This window comes from Gouania willdenowi, chromosome 3 (genome assembly GCF_900634775.1).
Source record: "Gouania willdenowi chromosome 3, fGouWil2.1, whole genome shotgun sequence".
NCBI lineage: Eukaryota > Metazoa > Chordata > Actinopteri > Blenniiformes > Gobiesocidae > Gouania > Gouania willdenowi.
This window is the reverse complement of record NC_041046.1, coordinates 8,372,949-8,393,761: the sequence shown is the minus strand read 5'-3', so window position 1 is coordinate 8,393,761 and position 20,813 is coordinate 8,372,949. Positions and strand designations below refer to the sequence as shown.

Genomic DNA, 20,813 nt, shown 5'->3' with positions numbered 1-20,813 from the left:
ACAGTGAATTTTACCTATCCTGTTGAGGAATAATATATAATAATATTACTAACTAGAATATTTTCATTTCCTGTAGAAAATAGAAGTGTTTGCAAATGCTGGCCAGCGTCACACTGCATTAGCTTATCATTGGCATTAGCTAGCATCAGCATTTTCTAGCATTAGCAGTAACATTAACTTACCATCATCATTAACATTGGCATAGCAATATTAACATTAGCCTAGAATAAATATTGACTCAGTATCAGCTTTAACCCAGCAATAGCATTAGCCTAGCTTTAGCATTAACCTAGCATTAACTTAGCAATTGCAATAACCTAGCATTAGCATTCACCTATCTATAGCTATAACCCGGCATTAGCCTAACATTAGCATTAACCTAGCATTAACATTAACTGCTCTATATATATTCTAGTTTCCAATGTTGTCAGTGTTTTAATTATTTATTCACGTAACCCCCATGACAGTTTCCGTACCCCACTTTGGGAACTTAGGGACTAGAACATTAGAACATTCTAATCAACATAATTGCCATCATATTGTGTATTTTGTTGTTGTTTGTTTATCCTTTTTATGATTCAGTATATTTTTCTCTTATTTTGTGTATTTTTGTCGTTGTTTTGTGTTGTGTTGGTATTATTTAAATTGTTCTCTCTGTGTGTGTGTTTGGTGTCATTTGGTTGTTTCTTATGTCGTTTTGTATGTTGTATGTTTATTATTTGTGTGTATTTTGTCGTGATCTTGTGTATTTTTCTCTCATTTACTGTCTTTGTTGTTGTTGTTTTGTGTGTTGCTGTTAATAGTAAGTATTTTTCTCTGTTAGTGTGTGTGTTTTTGGTGTCATTTTGTTTGTTTTGTTGTTGTTTCTGTTCTTTTTATTATTCAGTATATTTTTCTCTTATTTTGTTGTCATTTTGTGAGTTGCTGGTAATATTTAGTGTGTATCATTTTTAACTAAAAAATAAACATTATAAAACCTCATATTTTTAATGATTTGATATGTTAATTTTCCCCTCTCTCTCGCGTGCTCTAATCCCATTTGAGAAACACTGCACTATATCATCATTGAATGTGATTTTGTATGCTCCGTTCTGACTCTCTGCTGCCCCCACAGGTGAAAGCACAATCTTGAGGTTTAAGTCGAACAGTACAAGCAGCACAAGAATCAAGCTGACATGGCAGCGCTACCGGCCTCCTGACTACAGAGACCTCATCAGCTTCATCGTCTACTACAAAGAGGCGTATGTTTTCTATCATCAGTGGAACCATAACACTACTAACACATTCATTTTGTTAAATCGTCAGTGAGCATGTAACGTGCATGGGATGTGGATGGCCACGTTGCCAATTTCAGGCAAAACTAAAACATGGAAGACACTAGTCGACCATTTGGAGCAACTTAGAGTTCAGTGTCCTGCTCATCGACACATAGCCTTGGGATCAAACCCACAACCTCTTGATCAGAATACGATCCCTCTACCACCTGAGTCACGGTCGCCCATGGCTTACGTGCTATAGTGTAGAAAGAAGGGGAAAAAGGTGGCATGCTGATGTAAAGTTTACATCATAGGCTAAATCTTTGTCGATTGTTTGTGTCGGACAGTTTGTGTCAATTAAGCAACACATTTTGATAGATTTTTTTTTTAAAAAAACTCAGTGCAAAGCTTCATAATTTGCAATAAACTTAAATGTACCAAAGTTTCTGTAGTATTGGGGCCACATTTTGGTGGAAGTTGGAAATCTGTCGTCCATATGGTTGATTTGTTATGAATTTAAAAAACTTTAAACTTCCAAGTCTCCCTGTAGTGCCACCTTTATTGCAGCTGAGACAGTCTGGCATGAGACTTATTCTTTTTGCAAATTTGGTGATTGTTTATGCATGGGAAGTAGGATTTCCTCTGTAAAAGAAGAACATGCTGGATAACAATAGGTTCCCAGCAGCTTATAAAACTAAGAGTTTGATTATATTTGTAATTTGTTCACAGTGATTTCACAGCAGGGGAATTTTTTAAAAGCTGCTCAAGATAACTATTTTATCAGATAAAGGCATAGTTTAGGCCTCATATTTTAATAAATCGAAGATCATCTGGTCAAAAAAATAACCTGTAAAAGAATTGCTTGAAAGTTTGTTTTGATCTCCAGCGTAAAAACTCAGTTATTGACATTGTCGGAAAAGTTTTGGCCATTGCATTGTAGGATGTGGAATCCTGTAAAACGGTTGCATAGAAGTGTTTTTACTTGATTCTTAACTCTGCCAAAATGATTTCCCAGCACATTTTTGATGTTTTCATTGAAAGTAGCAACAAACCCATGGTAGAAAATTATTTTGGGCCTTGCCCAGACAGATCTACGTAGTAAAACTAGGAACAAACTAGAACAAAAATGACGTCAAGCAAATCACTGTCCTTCATTATTGGGGATGAAACAGAAGAATCAGTAAGAATCAATATAAAACACTTATGGGACTCTACATCCCACAATGCAAAGCACAATTGTTTGTGAGTAAATTATTTTACATTTATTGATTTTTCAAAGCTATGCTGTCTTTATTTTTTGCATTTCACATTAAGAAAAGAAATGTGAAAATATATGTTTCCTTGTCTCTAATTGTTAAACCTAAAACACTTACTTTAGTATTTTTGAGCCCTTTCTTTCTGAGACTTTTGCGACAATGTCAATAAACCGTGTTAACAGTTGAGATCAAAACAAACTCCTGAGCAGCAATATTAACCTTTTTCTTATGCTAATGATCTTCATTTTATTGATCTATAAGGTACAGTATATAAAGGCTAATTTTTTTTATCTTTCTTTCTTCTTTCCTTCCAGGCCTTTTCAGAACATCACTGAGTTCGAGGGCCAGGACGGCTGTGGCTCTAACAGTTGGAACATGGTGGACGTGGAGCTGAGGCCGGATAAGGACTCGGACCCTGGAGTACTCCTGGCCGGTCTGAAGCCGTGGACGCAGTACGCCATCTTTGTCAAAGCTATCACGCTCATGGTGGAGGACAAACACATGCCGGGGGCCAAGAGCAAAGTGGTCTACATCCGCACCAGCCCCTCAGGTGAGGACAGAGAGGATGACTGTAAGACTAGTGTTGCTATGGGAACAACATACGATTTGGACCACTTGTTTAATTTGTGTAGGTCTCGTTTTTGTTGCGATAACAGTCCCTGGCCTATCCAGTTAGGCATTTTATTGGGCTTGTAGGGCCTGTTCTATGAAACTGGATGAGTATATCCCGGATATCTCTCCGTCATCTAACCAAACATTTTCTGTCAGAGAGCAGCTGTACTAAGAAGCAGGATATAAACATGTTCACTTAAGCTAAATGGTTTCAGCTGGGCTACGTGCACGCTCCTGCGGCAGATTGTGGAGATTGCAGCGTCAGACCAACCACAATCACAGAGAAACTGTGTAGAGCAACTTACGTCAGAATTGAGGAATAATTCTTGAAGAATTAAAATCTACAATTCAGACCAAAAACAACACTGTTGCTGCAGAAAAAGCAAGAAAAGAAGAATACAGGTAGGACCAGGAATCTGCTGACACTGTTGATGCGTAAAAGCGTGAGATTATACCATATTAATTCATGGGATGATAAACGGACAGCGCTCTGATCAGTTTCACTTTATAGCATCACAGACGTGTTTCTGTTCAGTCATTGTTTCACTGTAATATGTTCCTGCTGATGCTGACAGTGTCACGATAACTTATGTACGTATGAATGAAAGAATGAGTTCATCCGTCCGGCAGGCATCATCAGCTGACTATAGATTAGTCCATCAGATGTACAGTAAATCTATACCTTTCCTAAAGGATGTCATTGGTAAATTAAAAGATTGCGTTTATCTATTAATAGTCTTTCTTTCCTAAACGCAGCTGTCTGATCTGCACAAACCAGGATCTTCTAAGTATGGACAGCTCAATTTTCAAGAGAACTGATTGGTCAGAAGGCGGGACTTTTGTACTCGCTCATATCTGATCCACTTCATAACCTGGTCCTGACCAGGCTAGGGGTTTAGCCTAAGTTACTATGATGATTTAGTTTGGTAAGAAGTTAACCAGTGTCGCAGTACAGGACACGACAAATTAATCCCGGAAATTGGTAAATCCAGTTTCGTAGTACAGGTCCTAAAAGGTGTACTGTGGTGTCTGCAACAAATATTTGCAAGTTATATGGTTTGGCTCCACCCTCCAGGCATTGGTCAGATTGGATTTGTGATACCACTTCCAAACTACTGTTGCTTTCTGAAAGATTGTGCTGGAAGGGAAGGTGTAACTGACACAGAAGGACAGGAATACTGTTTTAGTAAGAGATACGCGTCACTGACGGATTGATGGCAGGGCCAAAGGCTTCCCAGCATGCCTTTTTTCCTTAGAGTGCTGCCTTGTGGAAAGTGTTCCACAGGTGATCACCACACGCACACAGGTTCACTGCTTTGCCTTTCCTGACCTACTTCTATAGATGCTGTAAAGAGAACAGCCATCAAGAGCTGCAGGTGTTGACAAATGCTCTCAGGCTGTGGTTGAGCCATCACAGTCTCGCCCTTATCAATCCACTGAAATGTCTATTTTCACTAATTTCCCTCCTTCCCACACAAGAGGACAAAATGTTCCCCTGATGCTTTCCACCTACTCACAGGTGCCATGAAGAAGCTATATCAGTGTTCAGCACATCATCTGTCAGTGGGCATATTGTTAAGACTGATCTGTATAAAGACATCTGTTCATTAAAGGTCTTTTACTTTAACACATTTTCACAATAGAGAACGTTGTAGCTGAATCAATGTGTATCCATATATGCCAGAATATAAATGGTAAAATTATGATGATAATTATTTATCAGATAAATTCATAATGTAGCCCTCTTAGATCAATAAATAATATATAATAATTTACTCCAAATGTAAAAAGTTAGAATTGCTGCTGGAAAGTTTGTTCTCATCTCCACTGTAAACACTCTCATTGACATTGTCAAAAAGTTTCACACATTGCATCACGGGATGTTGTTTCCATAGACGGATGCATAGAAGTGTTTTTCTGTCATTCTTATCTTGTGTTTATTTGCAAGACAAGGACAGTGATTTGGTTTGACCCATTTTTTTTCTAGTTTGTTCCCGAAACGTTACCTCACGCTCATACAATCCCGTGTAAACCCCAAAACAAACATCTGCCATTGTTTTGCATCAACTTTCAGTGAAAACACCAGAAATGTGTTGGGAAGTCCCTTTTGTATTGTCGTGTTTTGGGGTCAAACAACAAAAATCACAGAATGAATGAAGTAAAAACACTTCCATGAATCTGTCTACAGGACTCCACATCCCACAATGCAATGTGCAACAGAGGATGTCAACAAGATAGTTTCTCCAGTGGAGATGAGAACAAACTTTCAAGCAGCAATTTCAACTTTTTACATTTTTTTTTTCAGTAAATGATCTTTGATTTATTGATCTCTGAGGGCTCCACTATGTCTTTATCTAAATAAAAAAAATTCTCCAGCAGCTTTAAGGTGCATTGCCTTGTTTCTTGCCTTCAATCAACAACATGGAAATTTTGAAAATTTGTCCAACACGATGAGAACACGCCTCCAGGAAATCGGATATCCCCTCAAAAGCCCTAATGTGGCCCCCCTCAAATCATGAGTCTCTAATGTCACGATGCGTTGTTGAATCATCCTTTTTATTTGTCTTCTTTAATGTTCATTTTAACATTTGAATGTACATTGTAAAGGTGTAAGAAAAAAATCGAATTGGCGATATATCGTGATATTTCACCGTGTGGTTATCGCATCGATCCAAGTCATTTGTTTTATGTTTTTTTTAAACAATAAACGTAAACGCCCGGTCACTAGGTATCAGTGAACCACATCAGACCTTGTAAAACTACCTCACTGCTCAATGCATTTTAGCTTAGAAGTTGATTGCACTTTAGTTTCATACAACATACTGGACACTTTTATAGATGTATGTGGTTACTTTTTAAAAAAGAATTTAAGAACTTAACAGAATCGGAATCTGTCTTGGAAGCAAAAATGTAACTTTTTTGAAAAATGTTTTGACGGTTTAATAAACATATCACTTGTTTATGATATTGGTACTTGAGTTACAGCTAATTAAAATGTATTTGTTCTCACAAGTTTAAAAAAAAAAAAGAAATAAACTATATTTCATATAATTTTGTACTTGTAAATGGGAAAATTTATAATTATTGATATCATGATAGCTATTGTGTTGTTTGTTATTGGGATATATTATATTGTAAATTATATTGCAAATCGTGAATTGTATAGTATCGTCAGATTCATGGCAATGCACACCCCTAAATTGTGTCTCATCCTATGCCCATTCACCCTCACTGAGCCTACTGGCTGTGTTAATACTGACCCCTGGTGGCTTGTTTTGATAATGGCAGTACATTGATATGAGTTCCTAAAGAGGGGTTTGATTTGAAAGATTTCACCTTTTTAAAATATGTGATGATTGTAGCAGGCCTTGGTTAGAGTTCGGTAATATGTAGAGAAAACAGAAAAATTCAAACGCAACCTCGCACTTTTGCTTCTTTAAGGATAAAAATGTTTTCCTGTGACATTTTGATGGCATTTTCAGGAAGTAATCCAAACAAACTGTGAAGCTCCAGAGGGAAAGACCACTTGAGATAAACACAGCTGCAACTCAAAGGCCCCGGGGAGGAAAAAAAATCGAGTTTACAGGAACTGGGATACAGTTAGATGAAATGGGAGTGTGCTGTAAATGGATCCAGCTGCAGCGCTCTGTAATGTCAGAAAATCACATCCGCTCCCGGCAGCCGGTGTGCATCACAGCCTCACAGAGGAAACCTTTTGTCTTCTTCTCTCCCTCAGCCCCCTCCATGCCTCTGGATGTTCGAGCATACTCCAACTCATCCACACAGCTGGTGGTACGCTGGTCGCCCCCAGTCTCTCCCAATGGGAACCAGACCTACTACTTGGTGAGATGGCAGCAACAAGCTGAGGACCGAGAGCTGTATCAGCACAACTACTGCTCCAAAGGTACGCACACACACCAGTACAGTACAGATATATCCTACGCAAGTAGAAGTACTGTTGCTTGATTAAAATTCTACTCAAGTACAAGCAAGTCATGCATAAAATACTCAAGTAAAAGTAAAAATTAGCTCATTTAAATAGTACTCAAAGAAAAAGTTTCTAGTTACTTTCTAACGCCATGTTTATTGTTGGTAATAAATCTTGCCACGTTCCCTTGCATACAGTAAACAACTCATGTATAAACTTAAAAAGGAAGAGACCAAATCCTGCACAATTAAAACTTGATTTATTTCCCACAAAGACATCTGTATAAAATAAAAGGTTTGTCAAAATGTACAATTCTTTTTTAGATAAAATGACAACAATAAATTAAATTAAAAACAATTTAATTCTCAGGATATAAATCAATTTATGAACTCTTAAAGGTGCAGTCTGCAACTCTTGTAAAACTGAATTTTTGTCATATTTGCTAAAGCTGTCACTATGTAAGGACAGCTTTACATCAAACTAGTAGTTTGTGTGAAAAAAACAGACTCATTGAGTCCTCCATGCTGCTCCTGCAGCCTTTGGCAGATGCCAGAGTGCACCGCGACCGAGCAAAAAGAACCAATCAGAGCCAGGACTGTTTGATGGGTTGTCTGACAGCTGTTGCTCACAGTCCCCGCCCCTTTCCTGGTGCTGTAGTGCCGTCTAATTACTGCTGCTTGATTTACATTATGTTTGATTTGTAATTGTTACACTAGAACTCTGTAGTTCAGATGTTGTTCATGTGTGCGCAGCAGCCTCCGTGTGGGCTGCTGTAAGTGACACTGTGTTGTTGCTGCTGCTGCTGAGGTGTGTGCACATTGAGAGAGTGAAATGCTGCAGTAATATGCTTTTAACAGAGCATGTTATATTACTGTGATGTTTCTGTCTGGCTAACGTTAAATAACCTGCATTCAGTGCTGTTTTGGCACCGTTTATTACGTTTAATCTCATTGGTCGGCTTTGATGTGATGCATTTGATCGTTGTCTGATCATTTATTTATTTTTTTTGTTTCACATTTTCCGTTGATTATTTTAAACAAAAAATAATAATTTACTCAGCAACGGTTGGGTGTAGAAATGTAACCAATTACCTTTCTTCTTTTAAAAGGTACTTAAGTACAAGTAAAAATACTGATTTAGCAATATATTCAAAAAAGTACAAGTACACATAAAAGCAACTCAATTGCAGTAACGTGAGTTCTTGTACTCCATTACTATCACCTCTGCACCAGTACACATCCATTATAGCAGCCACTCGTGACAAGCACCACTCATTTATTGGGTTTTTTCTTTTTTCTTAAGAATTTAAGAACTTCAAGATTATTATTGTTGTAATTTGCACTAAGTATAAATAAAGTTGAATTTAGAAGCTCATACATTCTCTACCTCTCCCAGAGCTGAAGATTCCCATCAGAATGGCTGCGATCGGAGTGGGAGATCAAGAGGAGGACACCAAGCCGACCAAGACCGATTTCGACGGGCCAGAGAAGGGCCCCTGCTGCCCCTGCCCCAAGTCAGTGGAGGACCTGGAGGCAGAAGCTGCCGACGCCTCCTACAGAAAAGTCTTTGAGAACTTCTTGCACAACTCCATTTTCACCCCAAGGTACCCAGTCCATCCCCGCTTTCACCGAGCAACACCAGTGTGCTCATATTCTGCCTAAACCATTAAAGATCATCTACAACCAAGGTTCTCAACAGGTGCTACAGAACCATTTTCATTTAGTCGGTAGTTTATACCTCTGCCCCAAAAAGGAGAAAAAAAGTGTGCTTTTACTTTGAAAGGTAGGTATGTTTGCAGCAGAATGCTGATTATACACCCCAAAAAAAGGTATATAAATACCCTTTTATAGTGTTTCATTTAAGCAATATCACACGAGTGGAAGTGCTGTTGTGCTAAAAATATCAGCACTGGTGTGATTATCTACAACCGAATCACACCAGTTCAGCACAACATTACGACCTCAAGTGTGATATTGCTTTTATACAACAGTTCTATATAGGGATGTCCCGATCAGGTTTTTTGCCTCCGAGTCCTTTGATTTTGAGAACTTGCCGATAGCGCGTTCCGATCCGATACTTCTATAATACATTAAAAAGATAAAGAAGAGCAAAAAAACAGATCCAGGATGTCCCTAATTTATTTTATTCACCTTATTTTAACATTCAACCCTAAACAGAACACTTCTGTGACGTAGCTTGATCAATCAAGCAATAAAAAAATTAAAAAAATCACGTTAGATTTTAGTGCAAGATTAAATAATATAAAATAAAAGTGCCACAGTGCTGTAAAGTAAGGCCAGTAATGTGCTTTAGGAACTGCACTTTAATTCTTACTCTCCTCATTTAGTTTCACAGATTTAAATGTATGTTTTTCTTGATGAAAAGTATGACAACTTAATTTTGTTGGCAGTGCAGGTGCAGAGCATGTAATGTATTAGCGTCATTCTTTCAGCATTAACGCAGCACAAACAATTGACACCATTTTTGTTCAATCTGGACGATGTGGGGAGCTGAGTGATGACATCACCTTATAACAAACTTGTTGTATCTTAAAAATGAAAAAGCACAAACGATAATTCTTTCAGCACTAACGCAGCACCAATGATTGAGACCATTTTCACAGAGTTTTGCGTGGGGTGGGGGGCCAGCAGTGCGCACACACACTAGCATCAGGCTAGTTACCAGAGAGGCTAAAGATATGATTAATTTCTTCCAAACAGAACAAATGTTGTAGGGATTTACCTGCTGTTGATCTCCTTTATTCACAAATGTCTGAGAACTTGGGTCTGACTCTCCACCTCCGCTCTGCATCCAACTTGTTCTGCCGACCAAACAACAGACAGGGCTTCTCCTCTTTTTGACGCAAGTTCTTCTGTCATCATGTTCTACTAGTTCTGCAGCTTCAAAGCTTTCTTATTCATTTACACCGTAACCAGGGTAACCAGAGCGCTACTGTTCACAGTGCAACATTGAAAAGGCTCCAGTCTGATGCGGCGCAGCGTTCCGAACATTGTGTAATCAATATACCGGTACGGCGGTATATTAAAAGTGTATATACAAAGAAAATATATAGCGGTATTTGGTATGAACCGGTATACTGCCCACCCCTATAATGATAATAAATATACATATATATCCGAGTCCTTATTGGGAGATAAAGTCCTATTCTGATCGAGTCTGAAACCACATGATTGGGCCCGTGTTCCGATCACGTGATCGGATCAGGACATCCTTAGTTCTGCAAGCACATTTTATTAGTCAAAAGTAATAAATGACAAGAGATTATGATTTCTTTATTTATTCTTTTTTTTTTGGCTCCGCCAAATCAAAAAGGTCCACAACTGTAAGGGAGACGAGGCTGTTGCCAGGCAACACAAACATTCTTTAACTGAAAGTTGACCTTTATTAGAATGCCTGAACAGTGGAGTGATAATGTCTGTAAAAAGGCCCAGTGCCATTGTTACTCTATATTATCAGCACTCATGGAATGTCTGTTGTTCAGTCAAATTACTAGGCCGTAAACGGTTTAATTAATTTGTGATTGAAAATCGATGTTGTTTCTACAGTGAAATATTCAGGTATGGATTAAAGGGCCCATGTTACACTAAATTAACTTTTCTGTGCTTCAAACATCAAAGTGTTATTAGGGCTTCATACACATGCCCAAAGTGTTTTTTTCATTGATTCCCTCAGGGTGATTTGCTCCTTTCTTACTGCAGGGTGAGCCCAAACACCTCACTCCAATTTGATGCATTCCCACTTTGATGACGAATTTGATGCTGCACTGAGCTGGAGAAGCCGCGCCTCCAGGAAGCTCTCTGCCGTGATTGACATGTAAACAGACACACCCACCAAGGTGCACATTTCAGCGTCCTTCACGCAGCGCTATCAGTGTTGGGAACGTTACTTTAAAAAAGTAATTAGTTATAGTTACTCACTACTTGATCCAAAAAGTAACTGCGTTAGTAACTGAATTACTCTATAATAAAAGTAACTCATTACCAAGGAAAGTAACTATTTGCGTTACTGTTTAAAAAAAAAAAAAAGTTGCTCTATGTCAAAGAATTCAGATTTTTTTTTAGATGCGTGTGTCGTTGTGAGGTGCTTCATTAAATTTGAGTTACTTACAACGGATGTGGACAAAGTCTTCACTCCTGATATAATGTGGTCAATTGTCTTTGACCACAATTAATTTAAAGTAGTGTTTGTTTAAAATACCTTTAAAATGCCAACTTTTCATTGGACTGCTCCACGCTCGCATCACTGCTGCTTCATCAAATCTGTAGTGTGTGTGTATGTGTGTGTGTGTGTGTGTGTGTGTGTGCTGGCACATGTGTAAAAACACTGGCTCTGATTGGCTACCATGGAACATGATGCTGCCTTAGCCAATCATAATCGCTCACCTTGTTTTTAACCCACCTCCTCACTACAGCTGTGTATGAAGCCAGGGATGCTTTCAGATAACAGTTTATTCAATCAATGCATGTAACGCACCATATTTAGCGTTCAGAAACGTTAACGGCGTTGTAACGGCATAAAAAGTAATTAGTTAGATTACCTCGTTACTGAAAAAAAAACGCAGTTACCTAAACGTCCATATTTTAAACGCTGTTATTCCAAACACTTGAGTGCTATGTATGTATTTTCTACAGTCAATGTATGTACCGGTGAATGCCCCGCCCCCACACTCTGTCTCGTGTTTATAAAGCAGCATGAGCTCAACTACGGAGTGGGTGGGGGGAGGGCGGGCCGTCCTCTGGCCATACGTTACCGTGCGGGGAGGAGGAAGTCAGTGTCCCGTTTATGGACACTCCCACTCACGAATATTCATAACGAGGCCGCAAATCAGCTTATTTGTGTAGAGTTGCTCAGAAAGTGACTTTTCAGAGGCTAAAACTCTGGAAAACCGGACGAGTTTGGGAAAATAAACCTCAAATACTATTATTTTTGGAGTTCTTAGAACAAAATGGAGATGGGTGACAAATAGCATGACGTGTGACCTTTAAAAGCTCTTCATTGAGAGAAAAGAGGATTTTTTTTCCCCTCTCGTACATTTTGTTTCAACATAAACTTATTTTTGTAAATGTTAACTACATTGATTTACTTCTCTAAACTTTAACAACTTCGCAGCTTTTTATTGGTTCACAGGACCTGAAGCCGTACCATTCGTTTATCTCGATCTAGAACAAACATCTTTATTCCTATTACAGAATTTAACTTTTGAACTATTTGAAGTCTTTAGGTAATATCACCTGCAAGTGTTATACAGTATGTAGGTTTAGGGTTGCAAAGGGATGGAATATTTCTGGTAAATTTCTACAGGAACTTAGAACTATTGCAACAACACACCATCAGTAAGGTATAAATAACCTGTCTCAGTCTAAACCCAGCTCACGTTCCCTATTAGGGCTAGAGTTAGGGACATTTGGGAATATTCAAAAATATAAACTTTTCATGGGAATTATTGATTGGAATTAACCGGAAATTTGAAGTAATTTTTAATAACAGATGCTGATATTTTAGATGATGCTAAAATTCAATTTCAAACTACATTTAACATCTCTGTTAAGGGCTAATTTTTAATTTAGTACAATTCCCCATTTTGTTTTGTTAATTCCCATGAAAACTTTCACACTTTTAAAATTCCCTGAATTTTGAAACCCTAGTTGAAGCGTTTGTTTGCCAATTTCCCAAATATATTTTCCAAAAAGAATTCAAAATAAAATGTACTTTATTTAAATGTTCTGCCCCTGATGATAGTGTGATCTCCACACTATGGGGACATGCATCAGGCTGATAAAAACAGGACATGGTGTGTACAAAATAAACATGTGTCAACAGAAACAAACTGCACAAACCCCACAGATAGTTCAACACTGCATGACCTGAATTATTTAGAATTTTATGGACAACTTTAATAGCAGTCGCCCTGTAGGCAAACCTTCATCTGAAAGTCTTCATGTCCTGCCAGAGTTTATTATCTGACACTGAGTGGAGGAAGAACAGCTGAGGCATTCATGGGAACTCATTTATAGGTGATGTTGTCGATGCTATATATATATATATATATATATATATAAATTATTTTGGCATTGGCAACACTAATGTGAGAAAATCCTGGGAATCAGTGAATAGGGGCAGGCGTGTGTGTGTTTGATGAAACTCAGCTGAATAACCAGGTTCTAGACTTATATTTAGGGCAGACAATGCTGCTAGGTTTTCCCTGAGTGCTGCCTACAGGTACACGGCGCTGTGATACTCTGAGCTGTTGACTTGCTGTCTCTCTGTAAAAAGATGTTTGCATTACATCAGTGATTCTCAACTGGTGGGTCGCGACCCAAAAGTGGGTCGCCGACCTGTACTGGGTGGGTCGCGGACAACTAGTCAAAAATAAATCATTACTCAATATGCCTTTCATTTTTAAAGAAACTTTTCTTTTGACAGGCATGCTGTGAAATGCATGCTGCACAGGAAAATGTATAGATTTATGTTTTTAGAAAAGATTACATATGTGTGTTTTCAACAGCTATTTTTGAAAAACAAAATTTGGTTGGTTTAATTCTAAAAAAAAATTGGGTCGCGATTTAATAACCGTGGCAAAATGTGGGTCCCAGGGTGAGACCAGTTGAGAACCCCTGCATTACATGATGTCTCCTCTAACACACACATTTCCTTAGTTAATGCTATTTAGCATTCAGACAGAAATAATCTACATAACAAATGACAAAAACACAGTTGGTATTTGTTTCACATGTTATGGTTTCCTTTATTCAGACAAAGTTTTTCAGGAAATTTACTTTGATCTCTTGACATGTTTCGACTGCCAACTGTCAGACTTCCTCAGAGGTGTCTGCTGAATGCTTTGATGTGTCGTTATGAGGTCTTTTCAGGCATGGCCAACTTGACACTCCCTGTTGCCTGATGGTTTCTGGAGAAGAGAGTCCCAGGTGTGGGAGAGTAAAAATGTTCACTCATCCCTGTTGATGTTGAAGCTCAGCTTCCTGAGGTCGATGGGGAAACGCAAAAATAATTGGGACAGAAGGAAACAAAGACAAAAGCTGGATCAAAGAAGCCATTTTTCCTGAAAAACGTTGTCTGAATAATTGAAACAAAGTCCGTGTAAAGCAGAAATAAATTCGGGTTAAGATTTTGTCAGACCACAGAAGTATATACAATTAGGTCTCAAAATCATTGAAAAACAAGCACTTCTCTCTGCTCTGAGACGCTGGGGGCGTGTCAGTTAGAGGCGCTGGAACCACGCCCATGTGTGGGAAGGGCTCCGCCTTCATGTACTGTGTCTATGGGAGAGAGCAGTGTGAAAGCAGCTCCAGCATCGATATTGCTTCTCCCATTGGTTTTCCAAAAGTGCTTGGATCGGGCCAAACTTCGTGTCAATGGAAAGGTCTGCTTCGCCCGAGTCCGAATATGTGCATCTCTCCCGAGTAGAGTCAGGACTGCACCCACTAGAGGCGAAATACACAATTGCAGTGCAAAAAAAGTGCTTATTTCATGTAAAACCAGCGGACACGTTTTATTCCCCCCGAGTCCGAATATGTGGTTTGTTTTCGGCTAGGGGCCGAATTGCGCTCGCTGGAGTGCCTCAGCAGCAGAGGCAGGTTAATGCTAATGATGGCTCTGTTACGTAACGCGGCTATGATTTCTGACACGCCCATGAAATCCCTAACACAGAAATTTGAAACAGTTTGTGAAGCCTAGCTCATCAATAAAATTATAAATAATTAAATGGCTTTGTACATGTTTTAAGGAATACATTTATGACTTATTTAATGTGTTTAGAAGAAAATGGCTGAATTTGCTTTACACGGATTTTAACAGATTAGTCAAAGAAGAAGAGAAAATTAACTTATTGGAATTATTCCAATTGTTATTTGTCAGTCTGTAATGGATGCTCAAAGAGGTGTGTCGGTCACACACGCCTCATTTGCAGTGAGCGAGGATACAAATAATATTGAAATGTTTAAACGGTTCCACGGTTTGTTTTGGACTAAAAACAAACTGCTAAACAGTAGAGAGAGGACTGCTGCTTCTTTGTCATTCAAGCCAAGCCACTTCCTACGTTTGTCACATTTTGACTTCTGCCTAATAAAGGCTGCTGATGTGGAGACTAAATCTCACTGAAAAACAAGGCCTTAGGACTTTTAAGGAACTGAATTTGTTTTGTTTTTTAACTGAAATCGGGCTGACATGTTTAGCACCGAAACACACACCACATTAATCTAATACAGTGCTTCCCAATCTTTTTTGTCCCGTGTACCCCCTTTGCTTTTTTGTCAGCTCATGTGTACCCCCTCTTCATATCATAAATACACTCTCCATAATTTCACATATGCTTTTTCATTTGTGGAACAGCGAGCTCTCCTAACCCTATAAATGCGTCTTGAACATTGGTTGACTAAGGCTTCATCTACAAATTCAAAACAATAAAATTAAAAACGTATTTTATTTTTAAATTACCAATGCAACTTTTATGTCATTACTTCAATAGTAAGAAAATGTGGCTTTCGATGTAAAATGTAGCTAATTATTATTGTAAAAAGTGTCATAAAATAGCCTCAGCATAAAATTATCCTGTTTCAATAAATTAAAATAAAATATAGTGGGAGTTTGTAGCAATAGTACTGTTAATTTGTGGTTAATTTTGTCCAAAAAATAGCCTAAAAAGGAACTAGGAACATTTCCTGATTATTTTTGAATTATTAATCAAATCTTTCTGTAATGTGCTCCTGTACCCCTGTTTGGGAACCATTGATCTAATACAACATTTTACAGCCTTGTTAGAGCCCGATTTGTAAAAACTTCCCAAGTTATTATAAAGAAACAATGTAATAAAGCCCAAAATGTAATAACTGGTCAATAATGTAACAAAATGCTGATCCTAAAAACTTTTTGTGTTATATTCATTATTACATTATAGGGCAGCAAATCATTTTCCCCCTAATAGTGTAATAAGGTTATTACATCATGGACTGAGTCAATGATTTATGGATTATCATACACACATGCATATGCGTACATATAAAACGTAGCATCAGCATCTTCTTACATTTATTGACCAGTTATTACATTTTGGGTTTTATTGCATTTTTAAAAATAATAATTCAGGTCTTGTTACATTTCAGGTCATTTTCTGCATCATGGAGGATAGCTCTGAGACGATGTGTTTTTTTTGTTTTTCTCACACCTAAACTGACCTGTTTTGTCCTCACCTATTTCCCTTCATTTATTCCAGACCACCGGACCGACGCCGCAGAGATGTTTTTGGCATCGCCAACGCCACTCACCTGTCGTTTCGGCGCACGCGGCCCCACACAAATAGCAGCACGGTCCCACCTCTTCAAACCGCTGGCAACAGCAGCAACGCTGGGGAGCCGGAGGCAGCAGAGCGAGAGTTTGAGTTTGTGGAGCAGGCGGTGACGGAGCGTGAGCTGCAGATCTCGGGCCTGCAGCCCTTCACGGTTTACCGCATTGACATTCACGCGTGCAACCGCCAAGTGCAGCGGTGCAGCGCAGCAGAGTTTGTGTTCTCCAGAACCAAACCTGCAGGTAAGACTCACATCTGTACCACCTGCACTGCTGCTGGTCTAATGTCATGGTAACACTTTGTGCCTCTGTGTTTCCAGAAAAAGCCGATGACATTCCAGGAAAAGTGAGCTGGGAGGGGAAGGAGGAGTCTGTATTCCTGCACTGGGCGGAGCCTCCTCACCCCAATGGACTCATCCTCATGTATGAGATCAAGTTCAAACTGGGCGCAGAGGTAGCACACCGTCTGCTAAACACCACAACACACTGACAACCAGAGGTGTAAAGAGTACTGATATATCTACTCAAGTAGAAGTACTGTTACTTGATTGAAATTGTACTCAAGTACAAGTATGTCATACATAAAATACTCACGTACAAGTAAAAAGTAGCTCAGTTAAATTAAAAACAGTGCCATGCTAAACGTGTCATGGTGGTAACAACATAATAGGTAGAAACCAGATCCTGAACCATAGAAAGTGGCTGGGCTTTGATCAGAAATGCCACGTTCAATGTGCCGTCATAACCTGCTGGCCTGAGGTTGGAAACAAAACATGATAATCACAAAAAACATGAATTTACTCAGTAATGGTTGGGTGTTGAAATGTAATAATAACTTTACTTGTGGCTGGATGCTGGCGGGGGGCCTTGGGGTTGGGGGTTGGGGTCGGTGGGGGGATGCGCTGGGTGCTCGGCTGCTTGGGGCTTCCTCGGATGTGTGTGTGGGGGGCGGTGGCTGCCTCTCGGCCTGGGATCTTGGGGGCATCTGGGGGGTTGCTCGGCCGCGGGGGGGTTGCCTGGGGCTCCCTGGCCTCCGCTCTTTCTGCTGGCCTGGCTGCATCTGCGGGCCCAGGGCAGTTCCTGGGCTTGCAGGAGCGTTTTTTTTTTTTTTTTTTTTTTTGCACATATGCTGGTATACGAAGAACAGTCTATTCTTCCCCACCTTTTCTATTTCCTGCCTTGAGTCTCTCCTCCCTGCTCCCTTTCCCCTCCCCTTCCCCCTCCCCCTCCACTTAGGTGTAACACTGCTCTCCCTTTTTATATCCTCCCTATAATAAAAGATTTCTTACCCTTCCTTAGGGAGGGCTGGTGATGGTCAATAAAATAAATCAATGTATTTTATTGCAATAACAAAATATGCATTGCTGTCTCATAATGATTGCCCTTCCTGTGGTGTTGACCTTTGACAGCATGTGCAGACAAGAAGAAAAAAAAAAACATAGTATTTGAGGTTTATTTTCCCAAATTCGCTGTTTTTCTGGAGTTTTAGTCCTCTGAAAAGTCACTTTAATGACATTTCTATAAACAGACTGTTTTGGGGCCTTCATGCATATTCATGAGGGGGCGTGTCTATAGACGCAGAATTCATGCCTCGCTCTTGCTAGCAAGATCAATGATCATTAAAGCGATTTTCTTTTGCTATCCACACACTGTTGTTATGGTTTTTAGCCAAAAAAAAAATGCACATTACAGTAAAACACATGGCTATGTATTTAAGCGGCTATTGTGATTGTGAGTCCACAGCAGCAGCAGAGTCATTCAGCTGTTTCAAACACTCACTGGCGTGTTAAGCTGCTAAGTCACTTTACCTTTACATGTATGACAATAAAGTATAATATGTATTCTATATTAAAACGCAGTGTTTGTTTTACCTGTGAGGTAGTTTGAGATTGTGACGACACAACGCGAGAAAAATCCAACTGGCCCATTTGGAGCTGACTTTTTACAAAATGTGGAATAACAAGGGAGGAAAGAAACAGAACTTTTTCCACTTTGGCCCTCTGAATGAGGCTAAAGGGATTTACAGTATACAGGGTGGCCTGGGTTTGGTTTGTGTGTATATAGTGGGATTGTTGTCCATCTGTGTACCCTGTGTTCGTGTGGCCTATTTTGTTCTTCAATTGTGTGCAGACTTGTAGGGTGAGGTGGTTGGTTGGTTGGGAAGGAGGTAAAGGTAATGAGAATAACATTGATTGTGTTTTTTTGTTCTACTTGGAAGAGAAGCTGCTGCAAAGCTGCAGCTAATGGGGATCCTTATAAATAAACAATAAACTGTAGCAAAACCATTATAAAGTGATTTTAAGAAAACAAAACAAAAAACAGAAGGAACTGTTCTTTTATTGTTTTCATGTGTAAATATTATAACACTATTAAGTCCCTTTTGGACTAGATGTAGTCACTTCTACCATTTATTATTTCTGAGGCAGCCTGAGTGTAATACTGTGTACCTACAGAGTCTGAACCAAAGACTAATGGTGGGTCAGCCTGGATTAAATGGCAGCCTATATTAATAGCTGATTTGTCTCTGTTTTTGTGTGTGTGTGTGTGTCTCACAGCCTGAGAAGCACGAGTGCGTCTCTGGTCAAGCGTTTCGAACCCAGCGTGGAATGCGACTTTCTAACCTGAGTCCAGGAAACTACTCAGTGAGAGTGAGAGCGACGTCACTGGCAGGAAACGGCTCGTGGACGCACACCGTGGATCTCTACGTCGCCAAACGTAAGAAACGTCAAAGCCTAACACTGCTTACATCACGTACTGTACATGGTTTGGTCAACAACAACTGGAATAACCAAGGTTTTTTTTTTTTACACATCAAAGGTTACGACAACTTCCTCTACGCTATGATCTTCGTTCCTCTCGCTATCGTCTTCCTCATCTGCTCAATGGTTGGTTTGCTGGTCGTCCTCAACAAGAAAAGGTGTGCTAACGTTTGTATTTTTATATCTAAATCACACACAGAATTTAGTTTCACACAACAGACTGAAGAGCTAAAATACAGCAGTAAAAAACATACAAGATCAAGTCATTAGTTAGTGATTAGTTTGTCAACTTTACATTAGGACATAATAATACTAGTATAGCTTTGTCTCAAAGGTAACTTTTTGGTTTTTAACCATTTTTTTTTTCAATATAAACATTATCTGTAAAACATAATAACAGTAAAGTTATGGTAAATAATCTATTAAGCTTTTAGCCTTCATCTCTTGCCATTCTCAGCTTTTGTTTGTTTGTTTATTTTAAGACATTAAAACCATTGTCTTTCTCTACATTGAAAAAAAGAAGAAAAAGAAAAGGAGCAGAAATAAGTAAAACTTATAACATCTGCCCCTTCCATTCACCTTAATAAATCCTTCTCGTAGTCCCTGTGAGGGTAATACAGGTGTTTATGGGGTGATTGGGGGGTCTTTCATCTCCCCCTGCTGTCTTTGGCCAGAAAACAGCACTTGCAAGTTTCCTGCCTCCGACCAGGTGGCAGACGTACTGCCTTACGGCAGCTCAGTACAAACTAATGCTAGATTATGACCAGCCCCGTGGCTGCACACGGTTGTCTACAAATTCACTTTTCTCAAACTTTTATCATGGCGGAGTCAGCAAAAAAAAGGCAGAGAAGACCTTTGTCCAAGGAACGGAGCAACTCCATGCAGTGACAGCTCAGCAGCAGCAACACAACAATCACACACACGGTTGTCACGGCAACAGGCACACACTCACAATCCACCGGTCATCAGGCAGCACACACACAAATATCCATCTATCTATTCATCCATCCATTTTCAGAGCTGTTTTGTCAGCACACAAACAAAAACATCACACACATTCCCACACTCCCTTCTGTATTACTCCCACATCATTCATTTATTTTACTTGTCTCTCTTCCTCATACTGTTCACATGGTCACATGGGACTATATGTGTGAAAGCACCCTTAGTGTCACTGTTGTATTGTAATTTTTCAGTGATCGGTTGCTACGGTCTTCGGAGAGCAAAGGTGCACATGTAGCTGTGGGGCGGGGGGTGCGGAGTGTTTACGACAGTGACATAACCAAAAGGGACCTTTAGGGGGAGCGCTAAGCACATGTTACTTAGTTCTGCTTTAAACAAAGGCAAACTGCAAAACAGTCATTGTCACAACTCATTTGAAAACACAATACAGTTACACCTCTGTCTCATATTTCTTAAACATAATACATTTCACATTCTTAAGTGATCTTGATATTTGATGTCGTCATTTAGATTGTTCCATAGTCTGACCCCCTGACCTTTCTTTTGTCACTGTTCTTCATTTGGTGTTTTCAGAAATCTGTATTCCTCACAAGTTATAATTACTTTCTCACTGAACTACTTTAACGTAACTATTCTCAGCTTTGTTGAAATGTGACAAAATGTTATGGGGAGAAAAGAAATCCCTCATCCTTAAAATATTAAACCATCAAATATGTAT

The 20,813-nt window shown here is 39.2% G+C and overlaps 1 protein-coding gene across 2 annotated transcripts in view; it reads left to right on the top strand.

Moving 5' to 3' along the window:
• Positions 1-20,813, top strand: part of LOC114481603 (insulin-like growth factor 1 receptor) — a 92,787-nt gene that overhangs the window by 64,214 nt on the left and 7,760 nt on the right. For both annotated transcript variants that reach the window (XM_028476569.1, XM_028476561.1), the window contains exons 7-14: positions 1,115-1,241; positions 2,827-3,062; positions 6,861-7,028; positions 8,448-8,655; positions 16,303-16,616; positions 16,694-16,827; positions 18,929-19,088; positions 19,191-19,290. In XM_028476569.1, the coding sequence (XP_028332370.1) occupies positions 1,115-1,241; positions 2,827-3,062; positions 6,861-7,028; positions 8,448-8,655; positions 16,303-16,616; positions 16,694-16,827; positions 18,929-19,088; positions 19,191-19,290 (1,447 nt within the window). The remainder of the gene's footprint in view (positions 1-1,114; positions 1,242-2,826; positions 3,063-6,860; positions 7,029-8,447; positions 8,656-16,302; positions 16,617-16,693; positions 16,828-18,928; positions 19,089-19,190; positions 19,291-20,813) is intronic.